The sequence below is a fragment of the Nycticebus coucang genome, chromosome 7 (genome assembly GCF_027406575.1).
Source record: "Nycticebus coucang isolate mNycCou1 chromosome 7, mNycCou1.pri, whole genome shotgun sequence".
NCBI lineage: Eukaryota > Metazoa > Chordata > Mammalia > Primates > Lorisidae > Nycticebus > Nycticebus coucang.
The window spans coordinates 93,060,737-93,084,376 of record NC_069786.1 but is presented as its reverse complement, the minus strand read 5'-3'; the positions used below and the strand labels follow the sequence as shown (position 1 = coordinate 93,084,376).

At 38.2% G+C, this 23,640-nt stretch overlaps 1 protein-coding gene across 1 annotated transcript in view; it reads left to right on the top strand.

Annotated features, from left to right (window-relative positions):
- The first annotated feature begins 6,697 nt into the window (after window positions 1-6,697).
- The window catches only part of DNAH7 (dynein axonemal heavy chain 7), a 324,659-nt gene continuing 307,716 nt past the window's right edge, over window positions 6,698-23,640 (top strand). Inside the window, exons 1-2 of the mRNA XM_053597477.1 lie at window positions 6,698-6,876; window positions 22,043-22,105. Coding sequence (XP_053453452.1) covers window positions 6,862-6,876; window positions 22,043-22,105 — 78 coding nt within the window. The 5' untranslated portion in view covers window positions 6,698-6,861. The remainder of the gene's footprint in view (window positions 6,877-22,042; window positions 22,106-23,640) is intronic.

Here is a 23,640-nt window from a genome sequence, read left to right as displayed (position 1 = left end):
TTTGGCAATGGTAAATTGAGCTGCCATAAACAGTCTAGTACAAGTGTCCTTATGATAAAAGGATTTTTTTCCTTCTGGGTAGATGCCCAGTAATGGGATTGCAGGATCGAATGGGAGGTCTAGGTTGAGTGCTTTGAGGTTTCTCCATACTTCCTTCCAGAAAGGTTGTACTAGTTTGCAGTCCCACCAGCAGTGTAAAAGTGTTCCCTTCTCTCCACATCCACGCCAGCATCTGCAGTTTTGAGATTTTGTGATGTGGGCCATTCTCACTGGGGTTAGATGATATCTGAGGGTTGTTTTGATTTGCATTTCTCTAATATATAGAGATGATGAACATTTTTTCATATGTTTGTTAGCCATTCGTCTGTCATCTTTAGAGAAAGTTCTATTCATGTCTCTTGCCCATTGATATAAGGGATTGTTGGCTTTTTTCATGTGGATTAATTTGAGTTCTCTATAGATCCTGGTTATCAAGCTTTTGTCTGATTGAAAATATGCAAATATCCTTTCCCATTGTGTAGGTTGTCTCTTTGCTTTGGTTATTGTGTCCTTAGCTGTACAGAAGCTTTTCAGTTTAATGAAGTCCCATTTGTTTATTTTTGATGTTGTTGCAATTGCCATGGCAGTCTTCTTCATGAAGTCTTCCCCCAGGCCAATATCTTCCAGTGTTTTTCCTATGCTTTCTTTGAGGATTTTTATTGTTTCATGCCTTAAATTTAAGTCCTTTATCCATCTTGCATCAATTTTTGTGAGTGGGGAAAGGTGTGGGTCCAGTTTCAGTCTTTTACATGTAGACATCCAGTTCTCCCAACACCATTTATTGAATAGGGAGTCTTTCCCCCAAGGTAAGTTCTTGTTTGGTTTATCAAAGATTAGGTGGTTGTAAGATGTTAGTTTCATTTCTTGGTGTTCAATTCGATTCCAAGTGTCTATGTCTCTGTTTTTGTGCCAGTACCATGCTGTCTTGACCACTATGGCTTTGTAGTACAGACTAAAATCTGGTATACTGACGCCCCCAGCTTTATTTTTGTTACTAAGAACTGCCTTAGCTATACGGGGTTTTTTCCGGTTCCATACAAAACGCAGAATCATTTTTTCCAAATCTTGAAAGTACGATGTAGATACTTTGATAGGAATGGCATTGAATAGGTAGATAGCTTTGGGAAGTATAGACATTTTAACAATGTTGATTCTTCCCATCCATGAGCATGGTATGTTCTTCCATTTGTTAATATCCTCTGCTATTTCCTTTCTGAGGAGTTCATAGTTTTCTTTATAGAGGTCCTTCACCTCCTTCGTTAGGTATATTCCTAGGTATTTCATTTTCTTTGAAACTATGGTGAAGGGAGTTGTGTCCTTAATTAGCTTCTCATCTTGACTGTTATTGGTGTATACAAAAGCTACTGACTTGTGGACATTGATTTTATATCCTGAAACATTACTGTATTTTCTGATGACTTCTAGGAGTCTTGTGGTTGAGTCTTTGGGGTTCTCTAAGTATAAGATCATGTCGTCAGCAAAGAGGGAGAGTTTGACCTCCTCTGCTCCCATTTGGATTCCCTTTATTTCCTTGTCTTGCCTAATTGTATTGGCTAGAACTTCCAGCACTACGTTGAATAGTAAAGGTGACAGAGGACAACCTTGTCTGGTTCCAGTTCTAAGAGGAAAAGCTTTCAGTTTTACTCCATTCAGTAAAATATTGGCTGCGGGTTTGTCATAGATAGCTTCAATCAGTTTTAGAAATGTGCCACCTATGCCTATACTCTTCAGAGTTCTAATTAGAAAAGGATGCTGGATTTTATCAAATGCTTTTTCTGCATCTATTGAGAGGATCATGTGATCTTTATTTTTGCCTCTGTTAATATGGTGGATAACGTTTATAGACTTGCGTATGTTAAACCAGCCTTGCATCCCTGGGATGAAGCCTACTTGATCATGATGAATGACTTTTTTGATGATAAGCTGTAGTCTATTGGCGAGGATTTTGTTGAGAATTTTTGCGTCTATGTTCATGAGTGAGATTGGTCTGAAATTCTCCTTTTTGTTTGGGTCTTTTCCTGGTTTTGGTATCAGGGTGATGTTTGCTTCATAGAATGTGTTGGGGAAGATTCCTTCTTCCTCAGTTTTTTGGAATAATTTCTGCAGTACAGGAATAAGCTCTTCCTTGAAGGTTTGATAGAATTCTGGAGTGAAGCCATCTGGACCAGGGCATTTTTTAGTTGGAAGTTTTTTTATTGTTTCTTTGATCTCAGTGCTTGAAATTGGTCTGTTCAGGAGGTCTATTTCTTCCTGGCTAAGTCTAGGGAGAGGGTGTGATTCCAAATATTGATCCATTTCCTTCACATTGTCAAATTTCTGGGCATAGAGTTTCTGGTAGTATTCAGAGATGATCTCTTGTATCTCTGTGGGATCAGTTGTTATTTCCCCTTTATCGTTTCTGATTGAGGTTATTAGAGATTTTACTTTTCTATTTCTAGTTAGTCTGGCCAATGGTTTATCTATTTTATTTATTTTTTCAAAAAACCAACTCCTTGTTTCATTAATTTTCTGAATGATTCTTTTGTTTTCAATTTCATTGATCTCTGATTTGATTTTGGATATTTCTTTTCTTCTACTGAGTTTAGGCTTAGATTGTTCTTCTTTTTCCAATTCCATAAGATCTCTTGTGAGATTGTTGATGTGCTCTCTTTCTGTTTTTCGAATGTAGGCATCTAAAGCGATGAATTTTCCTCTCAAAACTGCTTTTGCAGTATCCCACAGGTTTTGGTAGCTTGTGTCTTCATTGTTGTTATGCTCAAGGAAGTTAATGATTTCCTGTTTTATTTCTTCCTTCACCCATCTGTTATTCAACAGAAGATTGTTTAATTTCCATGCCTTTGCGTGGGCTTGAGCATTTTTGTTAGAGTTGAGTTCCACCTTTAGTGCCTTATGGTCTGAAAAGATACAAGGTAAAATTTCAATTCTTCTGATTCTGTTGATATTTGTTTTGTGTCCCAGGATATGATCAATTTTGGAGAATGTTCCATGGGGTGATGAGAAGAATGTATATTCTTTATCTTTGGGGTGGAGTGTTCTATATGCATCTATCAAGCATAGTTGTTCTAGGGTCTCATTTAAATCTCTTACATCTTTGTTTAATTTCTGTTTAGAGGATCTGTCCAGCTCTGTAAGAGGTGTGTTAAAGTCCCCTGTTATGATGGTATTATCAGATATCATATTGCTCAGACTGAGTAAGGTCTGCTTCAAGAATCTGGGAGCATTTAAATTGGGTGCATAAATATTTAGAATGGAAATGTCTTCTTGTTGTAGTTTTCCCTTGACCAATATAAAGTGACCATCTTTGTCTTTTTTGACTTTAGTTGCTTTAAATCCACATGTATCTGAAAATAAGATTGCAACTCCTCTTTTCTTCTGAATTCCGTTTGCCTGAAAAATTGTCTTCCAACCCTTGACTCGGAGCTTTAATTTGTCTTTTGAGGCCAGGTGTGTTTCTTGCAGACAGCAAATGGATGGCTTGTGTTTTTTAATCCAGTCCGCCAATCTATGTCTCTTCAGTGGGGAATTCAAGCCATTAACATTTATTGAGATAATTGATAAGTGTGGTAGTATTCTATTCGTCTTATTTGGTGAGAGTCCATTGCTTAATTTTATCTTTTGCATCAGTGTGGAGGTTAGGTTTTGTCCTTTGATTTCTGAGTTCTTACTTTGCTGCTGATCCATTGTGGTGGTCAGTGTGCAGAACAGGTTGAAGTATTTCCTGTAGAGCTGGTCTTGTTGTGGCGAATTTCCTCAATGTTTGTATATCCGTAAATGATTTGATTTCTCCGTCAATTCTGAAGCTTAGCTTAGCAGGGTACAGAATTCTGGGCTGAAAATTGTTCTGTTTAAGTAGATTAAAGGTAGATGACCATTGTCTTCTTGCTTGGAAAGTTTCATTAGAGAAGTCTGCGGTCACTCTGATGGATTTGCCCCTGTAGGTCAACTGGCGCTTACTCCTGGCAGCTTGCAGAATCTTTTCTTTTGTCTTGACTTTGGACAGGTTCATCACAATGTGTCTTGGAGAAGCTCGGTTAGAGTTGAGGCGACCTGGGGTCCGATATCCCTCTGAAAGCAGTGTGTCAGACTCTTTGGTGATGTTTGGGAAATTTTCTTTTATAATATTCTCTAGTATGGCTTCCATTCCTCTGGGGCATTCTTCTTCCCCTTCTGGAATTCCTATAACTCGTATGTTGGAACGCTTCATAAAGTCCCATAATTCTGACAGTGAACGTTCTGCTTTCTCTCTCTTCTTTTCTGCCTCTTTTACTGTCTGAGTTATCTCAAGAACTTTGTCTTCTACCTCTGAAATTCTTTCTTCTGCATGGTCTAACCTGTTGCTGATACTTTCCATTGTATCTTTAAGTTCCCTAATTGACTGTTTCAGTTCCTTCAGGTCTGCTATATCCTTTTTATATTCTTCATATCGTTCATCTCTTATTTGATTCTGTTTTTGGATTTCCTTTTGGTTATTTTCCACTTTATTAGCAATTTCCTTCATTGTTTCCATCATTTCTTTCATTGTTTTCAACATGTGTATTCTAAATTCCCTTTCTGTCATTCCTAACATTTCTATACTGGTGGAATCATCTGCAGTAGCTACCTCATGGTCCCTTGGTGGGGTTGTTCTAGACTGGTTCTTCATGTTGCCTGGAGTTTTCTGCTGATTCTTCCTCATGAGTGATTTCTTTTATCTGTTTCCTTGCCCTAATTTTCCTTTCACTTCCTCTTGCTCTTTAAGTTCTTGTGCCTGTGGACTAAGGGTTATAGGACCAGAAGGGTGAGAAGGTTGAAGAGCAAAAAAAGGGGATGAAAGAAAGGAGGACCGAGTGATAAGAAAAAAAGAAAGATAGAGAAAGGAGAGGGGGTGGGTATAAGGAATATTGACAAAAAGAAGAGAGGCACAGAAAGAGGGAGACAGGGCAATATAGGTGTACAGTAGGGTACTTTGACACAACCTTAAAAAACCCCACCTTCTGGGGGTGCCCAGTTGCGTGGTTCCCTTGAGGTCAGCAGCTCTTTGCTAACCTGATCAGACACAGTACCCCACCTCCACCAAGTAGAGAGGAAAGACAAAAATGCTTTAAATCAAACCAAAAGAAGCAAACAGAAAACTTTACGGGGATAAAATTGGGTGAAAAACCAAATTATATCGGTAGAAACACTAGCAAAAATGAAGTTGAAGTTATTAAAAAAGGCAGCAATGGGAAATTATAATTAAACTAGGAAAATTGAGAAAGAAAAAGGGATCTGTGTGGAAAAGATTGAAATTAAAAAAACAAAAGAACATCAGCAACGTCAAAATAAACAAACAAAAAAAACAACCAAACCAAAAAAAAAAAGAAGAAAAAAATACACAACCAAAAACAAAGCAGTTTGTATATGTTATTGAATATTGTCTGGGCAACACGTGGTCTTCTGGGGTATGAGATGTTAGTCACAGTTCTGATACGACTGGAGGCTGCTGATTTCTCAAACCCCAGCAGGTAGACACCCTAAATCTCTCTTCAGCCTACTTAAAAGGCACTTTGAACTTGTAAACTTGCTGAGCAGAAGCTTTCCCAGCTTTCTCGCTGGAATCGCTGCTGAAGTGGCTATGCACTTACTCAGTGTGCCAAAACCGATCTCACTCTGCCCCTGAGGGTTAGGGCTGCAAGACGGCTCAGACCCCACCCTTAGGCTACTTGGTTGCTGGGTTACCAGCTCCCACCCGTTTCTAGCTCTGCGACCCTGAGGGCAGAGCTTGCCGGGGCAGATCACTGACAATGGATCCGTGTGACCCACCGCCAAACACTATCAGCTCCGTCTGGCTCAGTGGCTCAGACTGGGGCCCTAGACAACGGCCAAAGTTCTCCGCACTCCCGCTCAGGCCTTCCCCAAGGCAGTTCAACTCAGTGCCAAGTCCAAGGACATCAAAACAGTTCACAGGTAAGGCCTTTCTGGTTTGCAGTCTCGCTGCTACTGAACTTACAGTTGTGGGCGGGTTTAGACGGATTGAACACACGCGACCACTTGCCGGCTTTCCACTGTTTTAGTCCTCCTCTTGGGGTCCAGAAGTCTCTCGCTGACTCCCTGTATTTTCATAGGAGTGATGATAGGCAGTTCCCACCAGCCAGAGATGCCTGGAGTCCTATCTCCCCAGACTCACGGTGCCCAGATGCAAGGAAGCTGTTACTCGGCTGCCATCTTGCTCCGCCTCCCTGAATGTTGGTTTTAATGAATTTTTGAAGGTTCTTTTTTCTCGTCTTCTTCCGAGGGATAGCTTTCTAGTGTGTGGGGAGAGTGGATATAAAAAAAAGGGAGTTGGAAGCTCACGAATAATAAAAGAAAGGTGTTTTCTGTATCTGGCCTTTGCACGCGGTGCTCACGTTGCCCCACTCACCCACAGGGGCATTGAAATTTGCGATCACGTTACAGTAGTTCTCTGAGACCTTTCAGACACATCTGAGCTAAATGAGGAGTTAAGGCAGAGGTCCCACACGTAGTTAAAGCGAGGGTGCGGAAGTGTGAAGATCTAGTCAGCGATCAGAGTATGGGAGCAGCCCAGCCCACCGTGCCGGGAGGCTCAGGGCGGAGGCGCCGCCCAGCGCCCGGAAAGGTGCCCCGCCCCCACCCGCGAACGCGCCCTCTGCCGGGCGCCGGAGCAACAGGGGGCCGGAAACGGAGCTGCGCGGCCTGCTGCTTAGCAACGCGGGCGGTGGGGACGCCAGGCGGCCCGGCGCGGAGCGAGCGAAGACTTCCATCCCCTCTCTAGTCCCAGAGGCTCCGGGGGCGCGGGCACGAGCTGTGCGGGAGCCGCTGGGCGGCCCGAGCGTCCCCGCAGTCATGAGCAGCAAGCAGGTGAGAGGGCTACGCTCACCCGCTTCCCTGCTCTCCGGGCGGCGGGCTCCCCTGCCTCCCGGACTCCTGAGTTGGGCCGCGGCGGTGTACGGCTTCCTTCACCCCACCGATGACCTGGGGTATGGAGCGCTTTCTGCGAATCCCCTATCGGTTCCTTCCAGACCGCTAGCCCAAGCAAACCTGTCAGTTCAGCTATTGGGTCAGCCCCAGGGTACCCCTGGTTCCTAATGTGGGTGTGTCTGCGTGAGGGGAGGCTCCGCGGGGAGTGGCAGTGGGTTTGGGTTCTAGGACCAGACTGCAGGCCACTTCCTAGGTATGTGACTTTGGGCAGATCTCTTAATTAGAGGGGGGAAACGAGAACAACTTTTCTTCTTTTCTAAGGATGTTGTGAAGTTCAAATGAGATACTATCCCATGCCATAATTACTAAAATAATGTACTGTAGTATACATAAGAGTGACTTGCGGCAAATGACACTTTGAAAGAAAATATCCCATGGCATATAATAAAAGGTGCTTATTTATTTATTTATGTATTTAGAGACAGAGTCTCACTATGTCGCCCTGGGTAGAATGCTGTGGCATCACAGCTCACAGCAACCTTAAACTTTTGAGCTTAAGCAATTTCTTGCCTCAGCCTCCCAAGTAGCTGGGACTACACGTGCCTGCCATAACGCCTGGCTATTTTTTGGTTTTGTCATTGTTGTTTGGCAGGCCCCGGCTGGGTTCGAACCCGCCAGCTCCCGTATATGTGGCTGGCGCCCTAGCCGCTGAGCTACAGGCGCCGAGCCAAAATACCAAACTCTTAACAAGGATATTTTATTTGTCAGTCATTTATTTATTTATTTTTTGAGACAGAGTCTCACTTTGTGGCCCTCGGTAGAGTGCTGTGGCATCACAGCTTACAGCAACCTTGAACTCTTGGGCTTAAGTGATTCTCTTGCCTCAGCCTCCCAAGTAGCTGGAACTACAGGTACCTGCCACAATGCCCCACTAGTTTTTCTTTTTTGTTGTTGTCATTGTTTGGCAGGCACCGGCGGGTTCGAACCCGCCAGCCTGGGTGTATGTGGCTGGCGCCCTACCCCGTGAGCTATGGGCGCCGCCAAAATGTACATATTTCAATAGCTGCTTTTTTCCCCCGCTTAGAACATTTTCTTTATTGAACTTAATTAAGAGCATTTGTAGCTGAAGGAAATGCAGAGCAATAGTCAGTGTTCTCAACCTCACACAGAATGGGAAGGTATGTGAGTCATTACAAAAGTTTTGAGATACACAAAAATTAAGAAATGTAAATCTTCAGCAACAGAAATGAAGCCTTCCAGCAGCACCAATAAATGAGCAAAGTGAAACTTACACTGGTGAATCAGAAAGGATGCTGTAGCTGTCAACTGGTGTTTCTTGAAAGTGAAACAATGGACCATAAGATAGTCTCCTCTCAAAACCTTCTTAGTGACCCATTAAGCATGGATGTTACTCTGGCTAGCTAGGAAACAACAGCATTCTACATAGCAAAGAATAAATGAAAAAGACCCTATAAATCTCCTAAGTGAAAACCAGGTGTTTTGAAGTCTGCAAATTTTGCTTAGTTTCTTTTTTTGATATTAAACTATAATTCTTTCTCTTTTGTAGTTTCATAATGCTTTCTTTTTTTAGTAGTGTTAGAATTTATTGTGGAAACAAAGCTAAAAGGTGATTTATTCCCTATCCATGGCTTGTAGATTACTACCAGAACATGTCAAGATTCTAATTCATTAATTAATCAAATAAGTAATTAGTACCTAAAATGTCAAGAAAGTTTGGTTTCAGCATTTTTATTGAAATGAGTATAATAAATTGAGAACTAAGAAACAGACACTTTGATTCATTTCCAAAGTATAATTAGTAATTAGTAGTAGAAAAATAAATGGGCAAGCAAAAACCAAAAAGAATTCAGATTATAAGTACTAAAAAACTGAGCAATTGATTAATAGACCTCATTAGTAATTTTTTTCTGTGTAATAGGGTTCTTAGCTTGATGTCCAAATTAATCTTTGGCCTGATCTTGAACCGCATTTTATGTTATTGAAATTTAAAAGACACCTTTATCACATTTACAGTGGTATTTCTGAATAGCTATTATTTCATCATTCCCTTAATTGACCCATCTATACCTAAAGCACATTCACTGAAACACACTGGCAGTTAAGTTTCAAGTTTTGCTTTATTTTATAAAAGTGATTTTGGGAATAACCACCTTGATCTCTCCCTCCCCCTCAAAAACAGTTGCCTTTTATTGAACAGGCAGTGGGATCTTGAAAGAATGGGCATTAGCACATCCAGGATTGTATTCATTTTCTACATACTATTTTTAAACAGTAGAGGGCCCTCTCTCACTATTGTGGTTGATTTGTAATTTTAAAACTCATCTTGAGACTTTCATTTATGCTAATGAGAGCATAGTTTCCTCTTGAAAGGCAGAAAGTTTTTATACTTTAATCTAAAACAAACAGAATGGATTAAACTTTTGGAAATGCCATTTTTATGTGACATTTACTTATATATTCATTCAGTTTGAGTAAGTGAGCAGGTGGTAGAATCATATTTGCTGAAGGAGATTTTAACATATTCATCTCCTTAGTGAAAGGTTGGGAGTAACATGGCATTTTTCAGACTAGCAATCTGGGCTTTCTCTTAAGTTAGGTATTAAAAAGAAATATAAATCATCAGCAATTGCTCATTTCCTTTTAAAAATTAGCTAAAATAAGGCATTTTGAATTTCAGTTGAATAACTTCCAGAGGTTTAAACGTACCAATATACCAAAACCAGGAAGCTTTCCACAGATTCAACGCAGATTGTGGGCAGAGAAGAGGAAAAAGCTGTCAAGCCTACTCTATCTCAGCACTGTTTCTAGTTATAGAATCAAGTAATTTTGTGTTTATATGACATGATATTTTTTCTTTCTTTTCCTTCATCATATTTTTAAAGTATCATTGCTTAAAAAGGGGGTAAGAATGAAAAGAGTTGGAGGTGAGGCCAAGGGCATGATGATAACTTTAACAACCATAAATGAAACATGTGGCCACTATGTTTAAATCAACACTATTAAATTTTAAAAGATTATTGTTAATTTAACCAGACAGCATCATAAGATTATTGTTGATTTAAGTAGACACATTTGTAGATTCTGGTCATTCTGATTAGAATGGTTAATACTTGAGTTATACCATGTTCACAGCATCCCTTTCAATAGGCAAGTGTTAATAGGTAAAAATTAGCAAAATAACAACTAAATGCAAACCCAGACTATTTAAGGAAGACATAGACTCTTTAGTAATTTTAATTTGCAATATAAAATTATATTAGGATCCCAACAGGGAAAAAGAATGCTATACTCAAAATAATTTAATTAAAGAAAATTTATAAAGAGGCATTTCCAGAGGAAAGGGCAAGGTTGAGGAATGATGAGACATGTAAGGATTAGTAGCCATAGCAAGATGCCGTTATCTGGGCAGCGCCTGTGGCTCAGTGAGTAGGGCGCTGGCCCCATATGCTGAGGGTGGCGGGTTCAAACCCAGCCTCGGCCAAACTGCAACAAAAAAATAGCCGGGCGTTGTGGCGGGCGCCTGTAGTCCCAGCTGCTTGGGAGGCTGAGGCAAGAGGATCGCGTAAGCCCAAGAGTTAGAGGTTGCTGTGAGCCGTGTGACGCCGCGGCACTCTACCCAAGGGTGGTACAGTGAGACTCTGTCTCTACCAAAAAAAAAAAAAAAAAAAAAGATGCCATTATCATTCCTAGGTTTGATGGGTCAATGAACCTAGACATTATGGCATTATGGTGAGCATGAAAGGCTTGGAATGATAACTTCCTAATAGGAGTTGAGCTCTGGAAAAATCTATCAAAACTACAGTGAACAAAGAGTACTAGGAAATAAATATCCTAAACTCTTTCCTCTTGCTCTTCAGTTTCCTGCTGATGCCTCTCCTTGGTTAATCCCTATGAGAAGCCACAGAGCTGAGGACCCAGATGAGGCTCGTATATAAGCACAGAGCAGGAAGAAAAGGGCTAAGATCTGATCTCAGGCAAACAGGGCATAATCATCACAGACATCATCATCATATTATTATTATTGTTATTATTATTATTAGAAACAATGTCTCACTATGTGGCCCAAGATGGACTTGAACTCTTCAGATCAAGCAATCTTTCTGCCTCAGACTTTCAGTAGCTGGGCTTATAGGTGCATGTCACCACACCCAACACTCAGACATTATTATAAATAGATGCAACCTTCATAGATGATAGATTCAGGATATATGCTATAGGTAGAGCTCAAAGAATTTTCTAATGCATTAAATGTATAAAATGAGAAAAAGGAAGGAATCAAGGATAGTACCAGGGATTTTCACTTGAATAACAGTGTTAATGGTTATGCCATTTAATGAGTTCAAGAACTTAGGAGAAGTTCTGTTAGAGTTTGTGGGAGTTTATTGATCAAACAATAGTTTGGACATGTTAAATTAGAGGTCTATTTGATATTTCTACCCCTCTGAGTGAAAATACCAAATAAAAATCAAATATGGGGGCTCAGCACCCATAGCACAGTAGTTATGGCACCGGCCACATACACCGAAGCTGGTGGGTTGGAACCCGTCCTAGGTCTGCTAAACAACGATAACTGCAACAAAAAATAGCCAGGCATTGTGGCGGGTGCCTGTAGTCCCAGTTACCTGAGAGGCTGAGGCAAGAGAATTGCTTATGCTCAAGAGTTTGAGGCTGCTGTGAGCTATAATGCCATGGCAACATAGTGAGACTCTGTCTCAAAAAAAAAACCAAAAAACAAATATGGGGGCAGAAAGGTTAGTGCTGGAGAGATAAACTTGGAAGGTCCCGAAGTATGGATGATATTTAAAATATTTGGACTCGGGAGAGGTGGGGAATGGCAGGGGAGGAGGAAGGATGGGCAGAGGAGGGTGATTGGTGGGATCACACTTGCGGTGCATCTTACAAGGGTACATGCGAAACTTACTAAATGTAGAATATAAATGTCTTAACACAATAACTAAGAAAATGCCAGAAAGGCTATGTTAACCAGTGTGATGAAAATATGTCAAATGGTCTATAAAACCAGTGTATGGTGCCCCATGATTTCATTAATGTACACAGCTATGATTTAATAATAAATAAAAAATAAAATAAAATATTTGGACTGGATGGGACCAGTTAAGAAGGAAACGTATCTGAGGACTGAGGGCTATCTATCACAGGAAGATCAAAAAATGAGAAGGAACAGGTAGAATAATTGTATATTATGATGACTAGTGTTAATAACTATGTAGCGTATACTGGAAAATTGCTATGAGAGAAAAATTTTAAGTGTTCTCACCACAAAAAATAAGTATGTGAAAAATGTATATATATGTTTTTGTTTTTTTTGCAGTTTGGCCGGGGCCGGGTTTGAACCGGTCACCCTCAGTATATGGGGCTGGCACCTTACCGACTGAGCCACAGGCGCCACCCGAAAAATGCATATGTTAATTAGCTTGATTTAGCCATTGCACAATGTATACATCATGTTGTATACTATAAATATATGTAATTTTCATATGCAAATTAGAAAAAAAGAAAGAATAGGCAATAAAAATTTATAGAAGGTGTTCACTGAGTTAGGAAGAGCATAAAAAAGATAAATCATCATAGAAACTGAATGAAGATAGTGTTCAAGAAGGAGGCTGTAATCAACTATGTCTAAATACTATTAAGTGATTCAGTGAAATGAGGCTTGAGAATCTATCTCTGGACTCAGCATCATGGAATTAATCAGAGCTTTTGATGAAAGTGGTGTGCAAGAAAGGGAAACATTATTGGAGGACATTCTGGAGAAACTGAGAGCAGAAAAATGGAACAATAGCTGGAGGGAATAAAGAATTAAGACTGGTATTTTTTCAGATGGAAATTATTATAATATGTTTGCGTACTAGTAAAATTTATGGGGATGAAAAACTGACACATGAGAGAGTTCCAAATTGCAGCAGCAAAAACAGTGTCCTTTAGTAGATGAGTGAGAAACTCATTAAATTCCATGTGATGTAAATAAAAGTAAATACCACTTCAGTGTATTTACACCTCAGTGTAGGGCAAGTACAGAACACCAAATGCAAACAAAATCTTAAGGTCAATAAAGAAAAGAGACATTATGTGTGAATGGAAGACATACGCATGAAAAATTGACTTCTCATTATTCTGGGAAAGAGAGGAAGATAATGGAGAGACTACGAGCAGAGTATTTTTTGAATACACTGCTCCAAACTACCTGTCTTAATTGAATGGAAACATACAGTTTGTATTGTAGTTCTTGGAAGCATATAGTTTTAATATTAACTAGATTGTGCACTTTGTGGGAGCAGAGACTACATAGTAAATGAAGTCTTCATCTATACGTTAAGCACAAAAGTTGCACAACATTAGTTTCGTAGAATTTTAAAAGAAAATTAAATGAGACATAGACATCTTAGAACAATACTTGGCAGTCAATGAAATCAATATAAAATGTACTATAAACCAATGTAAAAAATTATTAATAAATGTGTGGGAAAGGGATCAGTATGGCTGACTAGATGCAAGTAGTACATTCCTGCTCCATGATGGGGAACCAGAATAGTAAGGAGATGATCACATTTTGAACAAGTCGTTTAGAAGAGAATGCTGGGAGTCACAGAAAGTACTCTGATTCACCAGAAACACCAACAGTAAGGAAGGAGAATGTTTAATGTACCTTGGCTGGCCAGGAACTGGCTGAGAGCCAAGAGAAGCTCCTGGGCGCAAGGAAACAGTAAGAAACTGCCAGGGTCCCATACTTTGAAACAGACTTTCACAATCTTGGGAGAAGCTCTTGACCCATGTAGGCTTTGGACCTAACATAAGTTGCTGCCTAGAGATTACACAGAGACACTACTCCAGAAAGGGACCCCACACAGTTTCACAGGCATCTGAGCCCGGATCAGCTATAGCTGGACACCATTGTGATAGCGTAGGTCCTGGGGGATCTATAGATGCAGATGCTGCCTTTAATACTTTAAAGTAACCCAGTGAGACTGGGCACTCCCATGCACCTTTGGGAAGGTCCCTACTACCTTGCTATAGGCTGCTGTTGAGATTGAGATGTAAGCAGAATGCACTTCCCACAGCTTTGTGCCCATACCACCTGCTTGGAAGAGGGGTCACCCTTTCTGCTTGTAGGCCCCAGGTGCTATTTTGAAAGTTTAATGCTGGGCTATGTCCCGCTATCAGGTTGAGTTTGAGCTGACATTGCTGCAGCTGCTGTGTGGCTGAGGAGGGACAGGGAAACCAGTCTCTTCTAGGCATACTCAGAACAATATCCACCATTGTGCAACAGGTTGCTGTGATTAAGACATAGGTGGAGCATACTCCCCACAGCCTCTTGCCCATGTTGCTTGCTTTAGCAGGGCCCTGCCCTCTCTGGTCATTGGCCTACAGCCAGCATCATTCTGAGAGTTTAACACTGGTCTGTACCCTACCCTTGGGGTGTAGGCAGTGCAGCTACAGCTCTGCCTTGGCAGGGAGCAACTGGGGACAATTAGGACCATACACTGCCTTGCAACAGGCATCTTTGGAGCTGGAGTCTAGCCTGCCCAAAGCATCACATCTATCAGCAATACTAACAGGAACCATTTGGGTCCCAGTGGGTTGTTCCACCACTGCTACTGCCATCATTCACATCACACCTGCTGACCAGGGGCCTGAGAAACCGCCCACACAGTGGCCCACTGTTCTTACTACTAGCTTCTGAGCAGACCACCTGGAGGTCCAATAATTTGGCAGAACCCACTACCACCAGTGCCAGTGTAAGTTGGCAACAACTTATGGCTCTTGCATCATGGCGATGTATCAGCTCACATAGCATTGACTGGGAGGGAGTTGCTTGCCAGTAAACAAATAACTGTATTGGAACCCCTTTTTGTTCATCTGGTATGGACCCCATTGATTTTATTCATGGCAAAAGATTAAGAAAATATTGAAAGGAATACATTTTGATGACATTCAGGATATCAAGGATAGTATGACAGTAGCTTTGATGGCCATTCCAGAAAAAGAGTTCCAAAATTGCTTTGAAGGGTGGACTAGGTGCTAATGTTGATTCATAGCCTCTCAAGGGGAAAACCTCAAAGGTGACCATAGTGATATTCATCAGTGAGGTAGGTAGCACTTTTTCTAGGATAAGTCTATGAAGTTAATTGTCTGACTGTGTATGCAAATCAGTAAATGTGATATATCACATAAATAGAAGCATAAAAAGCATTCAATGGAATTCATCATCTCTTTATGAAAAAAAAATCCTCAACAAAATAGCCACAGAAGAAACATCTCAAAACAATAAAGACTACATATGACAAACCCATGGCTGACATCATGCTTAATAGAAAAAATTTGAAAGCCTTCCCGCTAGAGATTGGAACAAGACAGAAGTCACCAGTCTTCTTCAACATAGAACTGAAAGTCCTAGCCAGAGAAATCAGGTAACAGAAAAAAATAAATGATATCCAAATTGGAAAATGGGAAACCAGATGGTCCCTGTTAGTTTTGATCTTCTAGTAGAAACCCTTAAAGATTCTGCCAATAAACTCTTAGATTTGATATATAAATTCAGTAAAGTTTCAAGACACAAGATCTTGAAATCATACAGAAATCAGTAGCATTTTTTCTATGCACTAATAACGATCTAGCCAAGAACAAAATCAAGAAGGCAATATCATTTACAATAACCACAAAATAAAATAAAATACATAGGAATATATTTAGCCAAGGCAGTGAAAGATCTCTATGAGGAAAACTATACAACACTGCTGAAAGAAGTTATATATAGATGATACAAAGAAATGGAAAAATATCCCACACTTATATATAGGAACAATCAATATTGTAAAAATGACCACATTGTCCAAAGCAATCTGTAGGTTCAGTGCAATCACTATCAAAACAGCACTGGCATTTTTCACAAGATTAGGAAAACTCATTTAAAGTTCACGTGGAAGCAAAAAAGAGCCCAGTTAGCCAATATAATCTGGAACAAAAAGAACAAAGCTGGAGGCATCACATTTCTTAACTTCAAATTATTTTATAAGGCTACAGTCACTAAAACAGCATGGTACTGGTATAAAAAAATAGAGAAATAGATCAATGGAACAGAATATAGAACCAAGAAATAAAAGCACATACCCTTAGCCAACTAATCTTTAAAAGAGTCAACAAAAATGTACACTAGGGAAAAGACATCTGTTTCAATAAACGATGGTGGAAAATTGGACTACCATATGCAGAAAAATTAAACTGGAAAATTAACTGGATAGTTAACCTTTTTCATTTTTTATTGTATTTAGTCTTCAAAACCTACATTTAAATGCATCTCACTTTAAAAATGCACATTTCAATCATTCTATAGCTACAGGGGTCTAGTGGATATTGTTTTGGACAGCATAGCTCTAAAGAACAGTGGAATAGCCCATGTAAAGAGCAGCCACTCCCTCTAGGTCTTAGGGAAAGTGATCAAGGAACAAACTTGGAACACCTATCCCTTCCTCAAAGCTTAACTGCATATTAATTTTTATCATTGATCCAATAATAGCTCAGCAGGAGGTGGTTTAATCTCCATGACTTTATGTAAAATTGGGTGTTTCTCTTGGTATTGATTTCTACTTTTATTCCACTGTGATCTGAGAAGACACATGGTATGATTTTTATTTATTAAAATTTTTTGAGCCATGATTTGTGGCCTAAAATATAGTCAATCTTGGAGAAAGTTCCATGGGCTGATGAGAAGAATGTATCATCAATGGTTTGGGGTTAAATTGTTTTGTAAATGTCTGTTGGGCTCATTTATCCTAAGGTCCTGTCTTAAGTCCAGTGTATCTTTGTTTTCTATCTGGAGGATCTGTCCAGTTCTGTCAGTGGGGTGTTGAAGTCTTCAGTAATAGTGATGCTGCTATTTATTTCATTGCTTAGATATAGTAGGATTTACTTTATGAATCTTAGTGTTCCAGTGTTAGGTGCATAAATATTTAGGATTATTATATCTTCTTGTTGAATTGCTCCCTTTACCATTATATAATGATGGTCTTTGTATTTCTTTAGTATTGTTGATTTAAAGTCAATTTTATCTGATGCAAGACTGGCTATACCTGCTTTCTTTTGCTTACTATTTGCATGAAATATTTTTTTCCATCCATTAACCTTGAGTCTTTAAGAGTCCTTTTGGGTTAGATGTTTTTCCTGGAGACAACAGATACTTTGATTGTTTTTTTTTTTTTTTATCCATTCAGCCAGACTGTGACTATTGATTGGGGAATTTAAACCACTTATGTTAATGAGATTGATATGTGGGATGCTGTTCTGTTCATCTTTTTGGGTACTACTTTATTGTTTTGTTTTGTCTCTTGTAGTATTGTTTTATAGAGCTCTGAGCTTTAGTTTTTAGGTGTTTTTTTACTGGATGGGTGACCTTTGCTGTTCCATTTATAATGCAATTGTGAGCATTCCCTGCTGGGCAAGTCTGGTCTTGAAAAATTCTCTCAGTGTTTGCATGTCTGGAAAGGTCTTTATTTCTCTTCAAACTGAATGATAAAAAAGGGACATAAGTTATCAAAATATGTGGGACTCAGCAAAAGCAGTCCTAAGGGGAAAATTAATAGCCTTGAATGTCTTCAAAAAAGACAGAATGACCACAAATTAGTAATCTAATGACACATCTCAAGGAACTATGAGAAGAAGAGCAAACCGAACTCAATGCCAGCAGAAGAAAAGAAACAACCAAGGTCACAGCAGAACTAAATGAAGTTAAAAACAAGAAAACAATACAGAAGTGCAATGAAACAAAAAATTGGTTCTTTGAAAAGATAAACAAAATTGATAGACCTCTTGTTGGATTACCTAGAAATAGAAAAAAAAAAGACCCTAATAAACTCAATCAGAAATGAAAAAATGAGATATTACCATTGATGCCACAGAAGTACAAAATATTATCTGTGAATACCATGAAAATTCTATGTACATAAACTCAAAAACATGGAAAAAATGGACAAATTCCTTGGATCACACAACCTCAAAAAAATTCAATCGGGAAGAAATAGAATTCTTGAGCAGACCAATAATGAGCAGTGAGATTGAAGTAGTAATAAAAAAATCTTCCAACAACATAAAAATCCCCATACCAGCTAGATTCACAGCTGAATTTTATTAGACTTGCTAAGAACAGTTGGTACTCCCACTCAGAATTTATTTCATAACATTAAGAAGGAACTAATTCTATGAAGCCAGTATCACCTTGATACCAAAGCCATGAATGAATACTACCCCCTCAAAAGAAAAATATAGACTATTATCCCTTATGATTAAAGAAGCAAAAGTCCTCAGTAAAATACTAGCAAATTGAATTCAATATCACCTCATAAAAATAATCCACTATGACCAAGTGGGCTTCATCTGAAGAATGCAAGAATGGTTTAACATCCATAAATCAACCAGTGTGATGCATAAAGGCTATATAATTATCTCAATAGATGCAGAGAAAGCACTCAACAAAATTCATTACCCTTTAATGGTAAAAACCTTCAACAAACTAGGCATAGAAAGAACATTTCTCAAAATTATAAAAGCCACGTATGCCAAACACATAGCCAACATCATATTGAATGGGGAAAAGCTGAAAACATTCCCATTAAGAAGTGAACAAGATAAGGATCCCATTGTCACCACTTCTATTCAACATAGTGTTGGAAGTCTTAGCCAGAGCAATGAAAATGAAATTAAGAGTATCCAGATCTGGAAATAAAAGGCCAACCTATTGCTTTTTGCTAACAGTATGATCTTGTACCCCAAAGATCCCACTATAAGATTCCTGGAATTGATGAACAAATTCAGCTAAGTCTCAGAGTACAAAAATATCTGTACACAAATCAGCAGCATACCTATACACCAGTAATGGTCAAGCTGAGAGTCAAATCAAAGACAGAAGATGCAGACGAATGGAAAAATGTACATGCTCATGGATCAGTAGAATCAACATCGCTAAAATGTCCATACTACCCAAAGTGATTTACACGTTCAATACAATCCTGATTAAAATACCAATGTCATACTTCACAGATCTAGAAAAATATAGTTCTACACTTTATTTGGAACCAGAAAAAGACCCTGAGTAGTCAGGGCAATCTTTTAAGCAAAAGGAATAAATCCGGACACATCACATTATCAGACTTCAAACTATACCACAAGGTTATAATAGCCCAAACAGCACATTATATTGGCACAGAATAGAGATATAGACCAATGGAATAAAATATTAAATCCAGATATAAAGCCAACCACATGTAGCCAAATACAGCTTTGTCTTTGACACACCAGACAACAATACATACACTGGAGAAAAGAATCCCTGTTCAGTAAATAGTGCTGAGAAAATTGGATAGCCACATGCAGTAGAATGAAACAGCATCTGTATCTCTCACCCCTCAAAAAAATTAATTCAAGATGGGTAAATGACTTAAGTTAAGGCATGAAAGTATAAGAATTCTTGAAGAAAATGTTGGAAAAGATTTCATAGATATTGGCCTAGTGAAAGAATTTAAGAAGTATACCCAATGATAATCATAGCAATAATAAAAATAAATAAATGTGATTTAAGTTTCTGCACAGCCAAGGAAATAATCAACAGAGCAAATAGACAACCTATAGAATGGGAGAAAATATTCACATACTCTCCATCTGGTAAAGGACTAATAACTAGAATCTACAAAGAACTCAAGCAAATCACCAAGAAAAACATCAAACAACCCCCTCAAATAGTGGGGAAAAGACATGAAGAGAAGCTTTTCAAAAGAAGATAGACAAATGGCCAACAAACATATGAAAAAATGCTCAACATCAAGAACATTCAAGTTAAAACCACAGATATCATTTTATCCCTGTTAGAATGACTGTTTTTAAAAAGTTCAAAAATAATAGGCGCTGACATAGATGCAGAGAGAAAGGAATGCTTATGTACTGTTTGTGGTACTGCAAATCAGTACAACTTCTGTTTTCCAAAACAGTAAGGCAACACTTCAAGAAATTAAAAGTACACCTATTATTTGACCTAGCAATCCCACTCCTGGGTATTTACCCAAAGGAAAAGAAGTCATTTGAACAAAAAGACACCTGTAGTCAAATGTTTATTGCAGCACAATTCACTACTGTAAATATGTGGAATTAATTCAAATACCCATCAATTCATAGATTAACAAAATGTGATATATGTATACTATGGACTCAACCATGAAGAAGGATAATTTAATGTTTTTTGCAGCAATCTGGATGGAATTAGAGACCATTATCCTAAATAAAGTATCTAAAGAATGGAAAAACCACCACCACATGTATTCTTTATTGAATTAGAGAATGAATTAACTGAGGAGCACATATGTGGTTAGAGGGATGGAGGGGAGGAGGGATGGGCGAAAACTTGCCTAACTGGTGTAACAATAACTATCTGGGTGACAGGCATACTTATAACCATGACTCAAGCATCATAAAAGTGATCCATCTAAACAAAAATATTTGTGCCCCCATGATCCCTATAATACTTTGAAAAAAAATTCTTAGCTACAGATCTCATGGGAAAAGGTCCACTGGGTAGCAAAGACATTTGCTGTGGCGCCCTAGGCCCAGGCTGAGAGAGGAAATTCATCTGCTGGAGTGTCAAAAGTCTGAAAGAACTTTCTCTGTAGTGTAAGTGAAACTTACGGAAAGCTGCCAACAGGAAGGGATGCCAGTGACACTAGGTAGAGGGCTGTCTACCTCTGTTGAGGCACATGTCATATAATGGGAAGGTGCCCATGGACAGACAAGGATGCTGACTGCTGGCAGCCACAACATGGGAGCAATGATAAAAAACACTGGAACTAGGAAGAATACCCCCTCCTCTTACAGTGTTCCTTAGCATCCTTGATAGTATGCTGGTTGTCAAAGGAGAAATGTTATAAGGTTCTATCAGATATACCAAAGGAGGATGAAAAAAGAATATTTGGATCTGAGAGGTAAAACATTGGCAACTGGCAAAAAGTACAACTCATCTTATCAACTTAGAGATAAAAAATGTCATTCTCTTACTTAGGTGAAACTCCTACCATGGAATTATTCTCTACTGTAAAAGAGGATAGCAATGTTTTTCTCTGAAAGTTACTGCTAAAAAATGATGAATTTTACTTATGGCAACTTAAGGATGCATCAATCTGAATACATTTTCACCTTAGGAGGTAGACCTTTCTGGGGGGAAAAATGAAATTTTAGCCATGGAGGTGGGAAGTGGGGCAGAGTAAGATTTGGACACTAACTAGATATGGACAAATACTCAGAAGATATGACCAATTTCCTGTTGAATTATATTGGTATTTTTTGTCAAAAATCTATTGCCCAGCATAAATGTATTGGTTTATTTCTGAACTTCTATTTCTTTGTTCTATGTGTTTATCCATATGCTAGTGCTATGCAGTCTTATTGTATGTTTGTAGTCAGTTATGAAATATAAAAGTGTGGATTTGCCAAATTGGTATTTTTTTCAAATTTGTTTGGCTCTTCTGGGTTCTATAAATTACCATGTGAGTTTTATAATCAATTGGTTACAAACAAACAAACAAACAAACAAAAAAAGCAGCCAGGAATCTGTAAGCTATTTTGGAGGAGTATTGCATCTTAATAATAGCAATCTTTCAATCCATGAACATGGATTATCTTTTCATTTATCAAGATTTTTAACTTCTTTCAGTGCTGTTTTGTACTTCTTATTGTATAGGTATTAGTCTTTTGCATCTTTTGTTACATTTATTCTTAAGTTGTTTATTCCATTTGATGCTATCATAAACAGACTTGTCTCTTGATTTCAATTTTGTATTATTCATTGTTAGTGCCCAGAGTATTCATCTTGTATCATGCAACCTTGGTGAACTCATTCATCAGCTCTGAGAAGTTTTTGGTGCATTCTTTAAGATTTTTCTATATATAAAATAATATCATCTATAGAGCATGTTTTAGAATATTTTGGATAGTATGTACTTTTTAATAAAAACAGTGAAATTTGATTGAGCCAATCAATTTTAATATTAACAGGGCAAACAGTTTTGTTTTTATCTTATTTTTCATGCAGGATAAATCAACAAGCAAAGAAAAACATAAGGCACCAGTGAGATTTCTACCACAATTGTCTACGGTAATTTACCAATGTCGTTATACGTTATTGCTTTATAATAATGTTGTTTACTAGTTTTCAAAGTTCAAAAGAAGTTGCTAAATTTCTGATTTTCAATTCTGTGCTCCATTTGATCCTTTTCTGATGAAGAAATTCTCTGAGGCACATATCTTAGAAAAAGTAACTACCTTAATAAAGTAGTTATTAAGTACCTATAAGCCCTGATTTTCTAGTATGTACATAATATTTCAGTACAAGTTAAATTTTTATTGTAATAAACTTTTCTATATTTTATTTTATTTTTTGGAACAGAGTCTCATTATGTCGCCCTTGGTACGTGCCATAGTGTCACAGCTCACAGTAACCTCAAACTCTTGGGCATAAAAGTGGTACAGCAGTGCTTACCTCATAGTTTTTAAGACTATTAGAGGAGCTAAGTCATGTAAGCTTCTTAAAATGGTACAGAACACATAATGTAATCAATATAAAATATACTCTAATCAATATTTATAGCTTATTTTATTTATTTTCAGAATATTATAGGGGTACACACATTTTGGTTACAAAATTTGCTTTTGTGCATTTTAAGTCAAAGTTATAAGTGTATCCTTCAAACAGAATATACCAGATTTTGTGTGAATTGTACCAGATAGGTATGAATTAACCCAGTCCCTCCTTCTATCCCTCACTTATTTGATTCCTATTGAGTTTCACTTCTGTAAGTGTTGATTAACTAGTTCCAATTTAATACTGAGTACGTAAGTTGTTTGTTTTTCCATTCTTACAAAAATTCACTTACAAAAATTGTCTCAAGTTCCACCTAGGTTATTACAAAAGATACTAGATCACTTTTTTATGGCTGAGTAGTACTCCATGATATACATATACCACATTTTATTAAACCACTAGGGTACCAATTGAACACTTAGATTGTTTCCACATATTTGCAATTGTGATTTGTACTGCTATAAACATTCAAGTGCAAGTATCTTTTTGATAAAATAACATTTTTTTTTTGAGTAAATACCTAGTAGTGGGATTGCTGGATCAAATGGCATGACTACTTAATTGAGATATCATCATGCTACTTTCCCTAGAAGTTGTACTATTTTGAAGTCCTACTGACAGTATTAAGTTTTCCTTTCTATCTGCGTACATAACAGTATTTGGGACTTTTTGATAAGAGCCATTCTTGCTGGAGTTAGGTGAGATCTAATTGCGATTTTGATTCTCATTTCCCTGATGATTAGAAATGTTGAGCATTTTTTCATGTGTTTGTTGGCCATTAGGCTATCTTCATTTGAAAAGTTTCTATTCATACATTTTGCTTACTTTGTAATGCAGTTGTTAGATTTTTTCTTACTGTTTTGCTTGAGTTCTTTGTAGATTCTGATTACTAGCCCTTTATCAGAGTATAGCTTGTGAATATTTTCTCCCATTTTGAATATTGTCTATTTACTCTATTGATTGTGTCCTTGACTGTGCAGATTCATTTTGATCGGGTCCCATTTGTTTATTTTTGTTGTTGCTGTGATTGTTTTTGAGGTCTTCTTCAT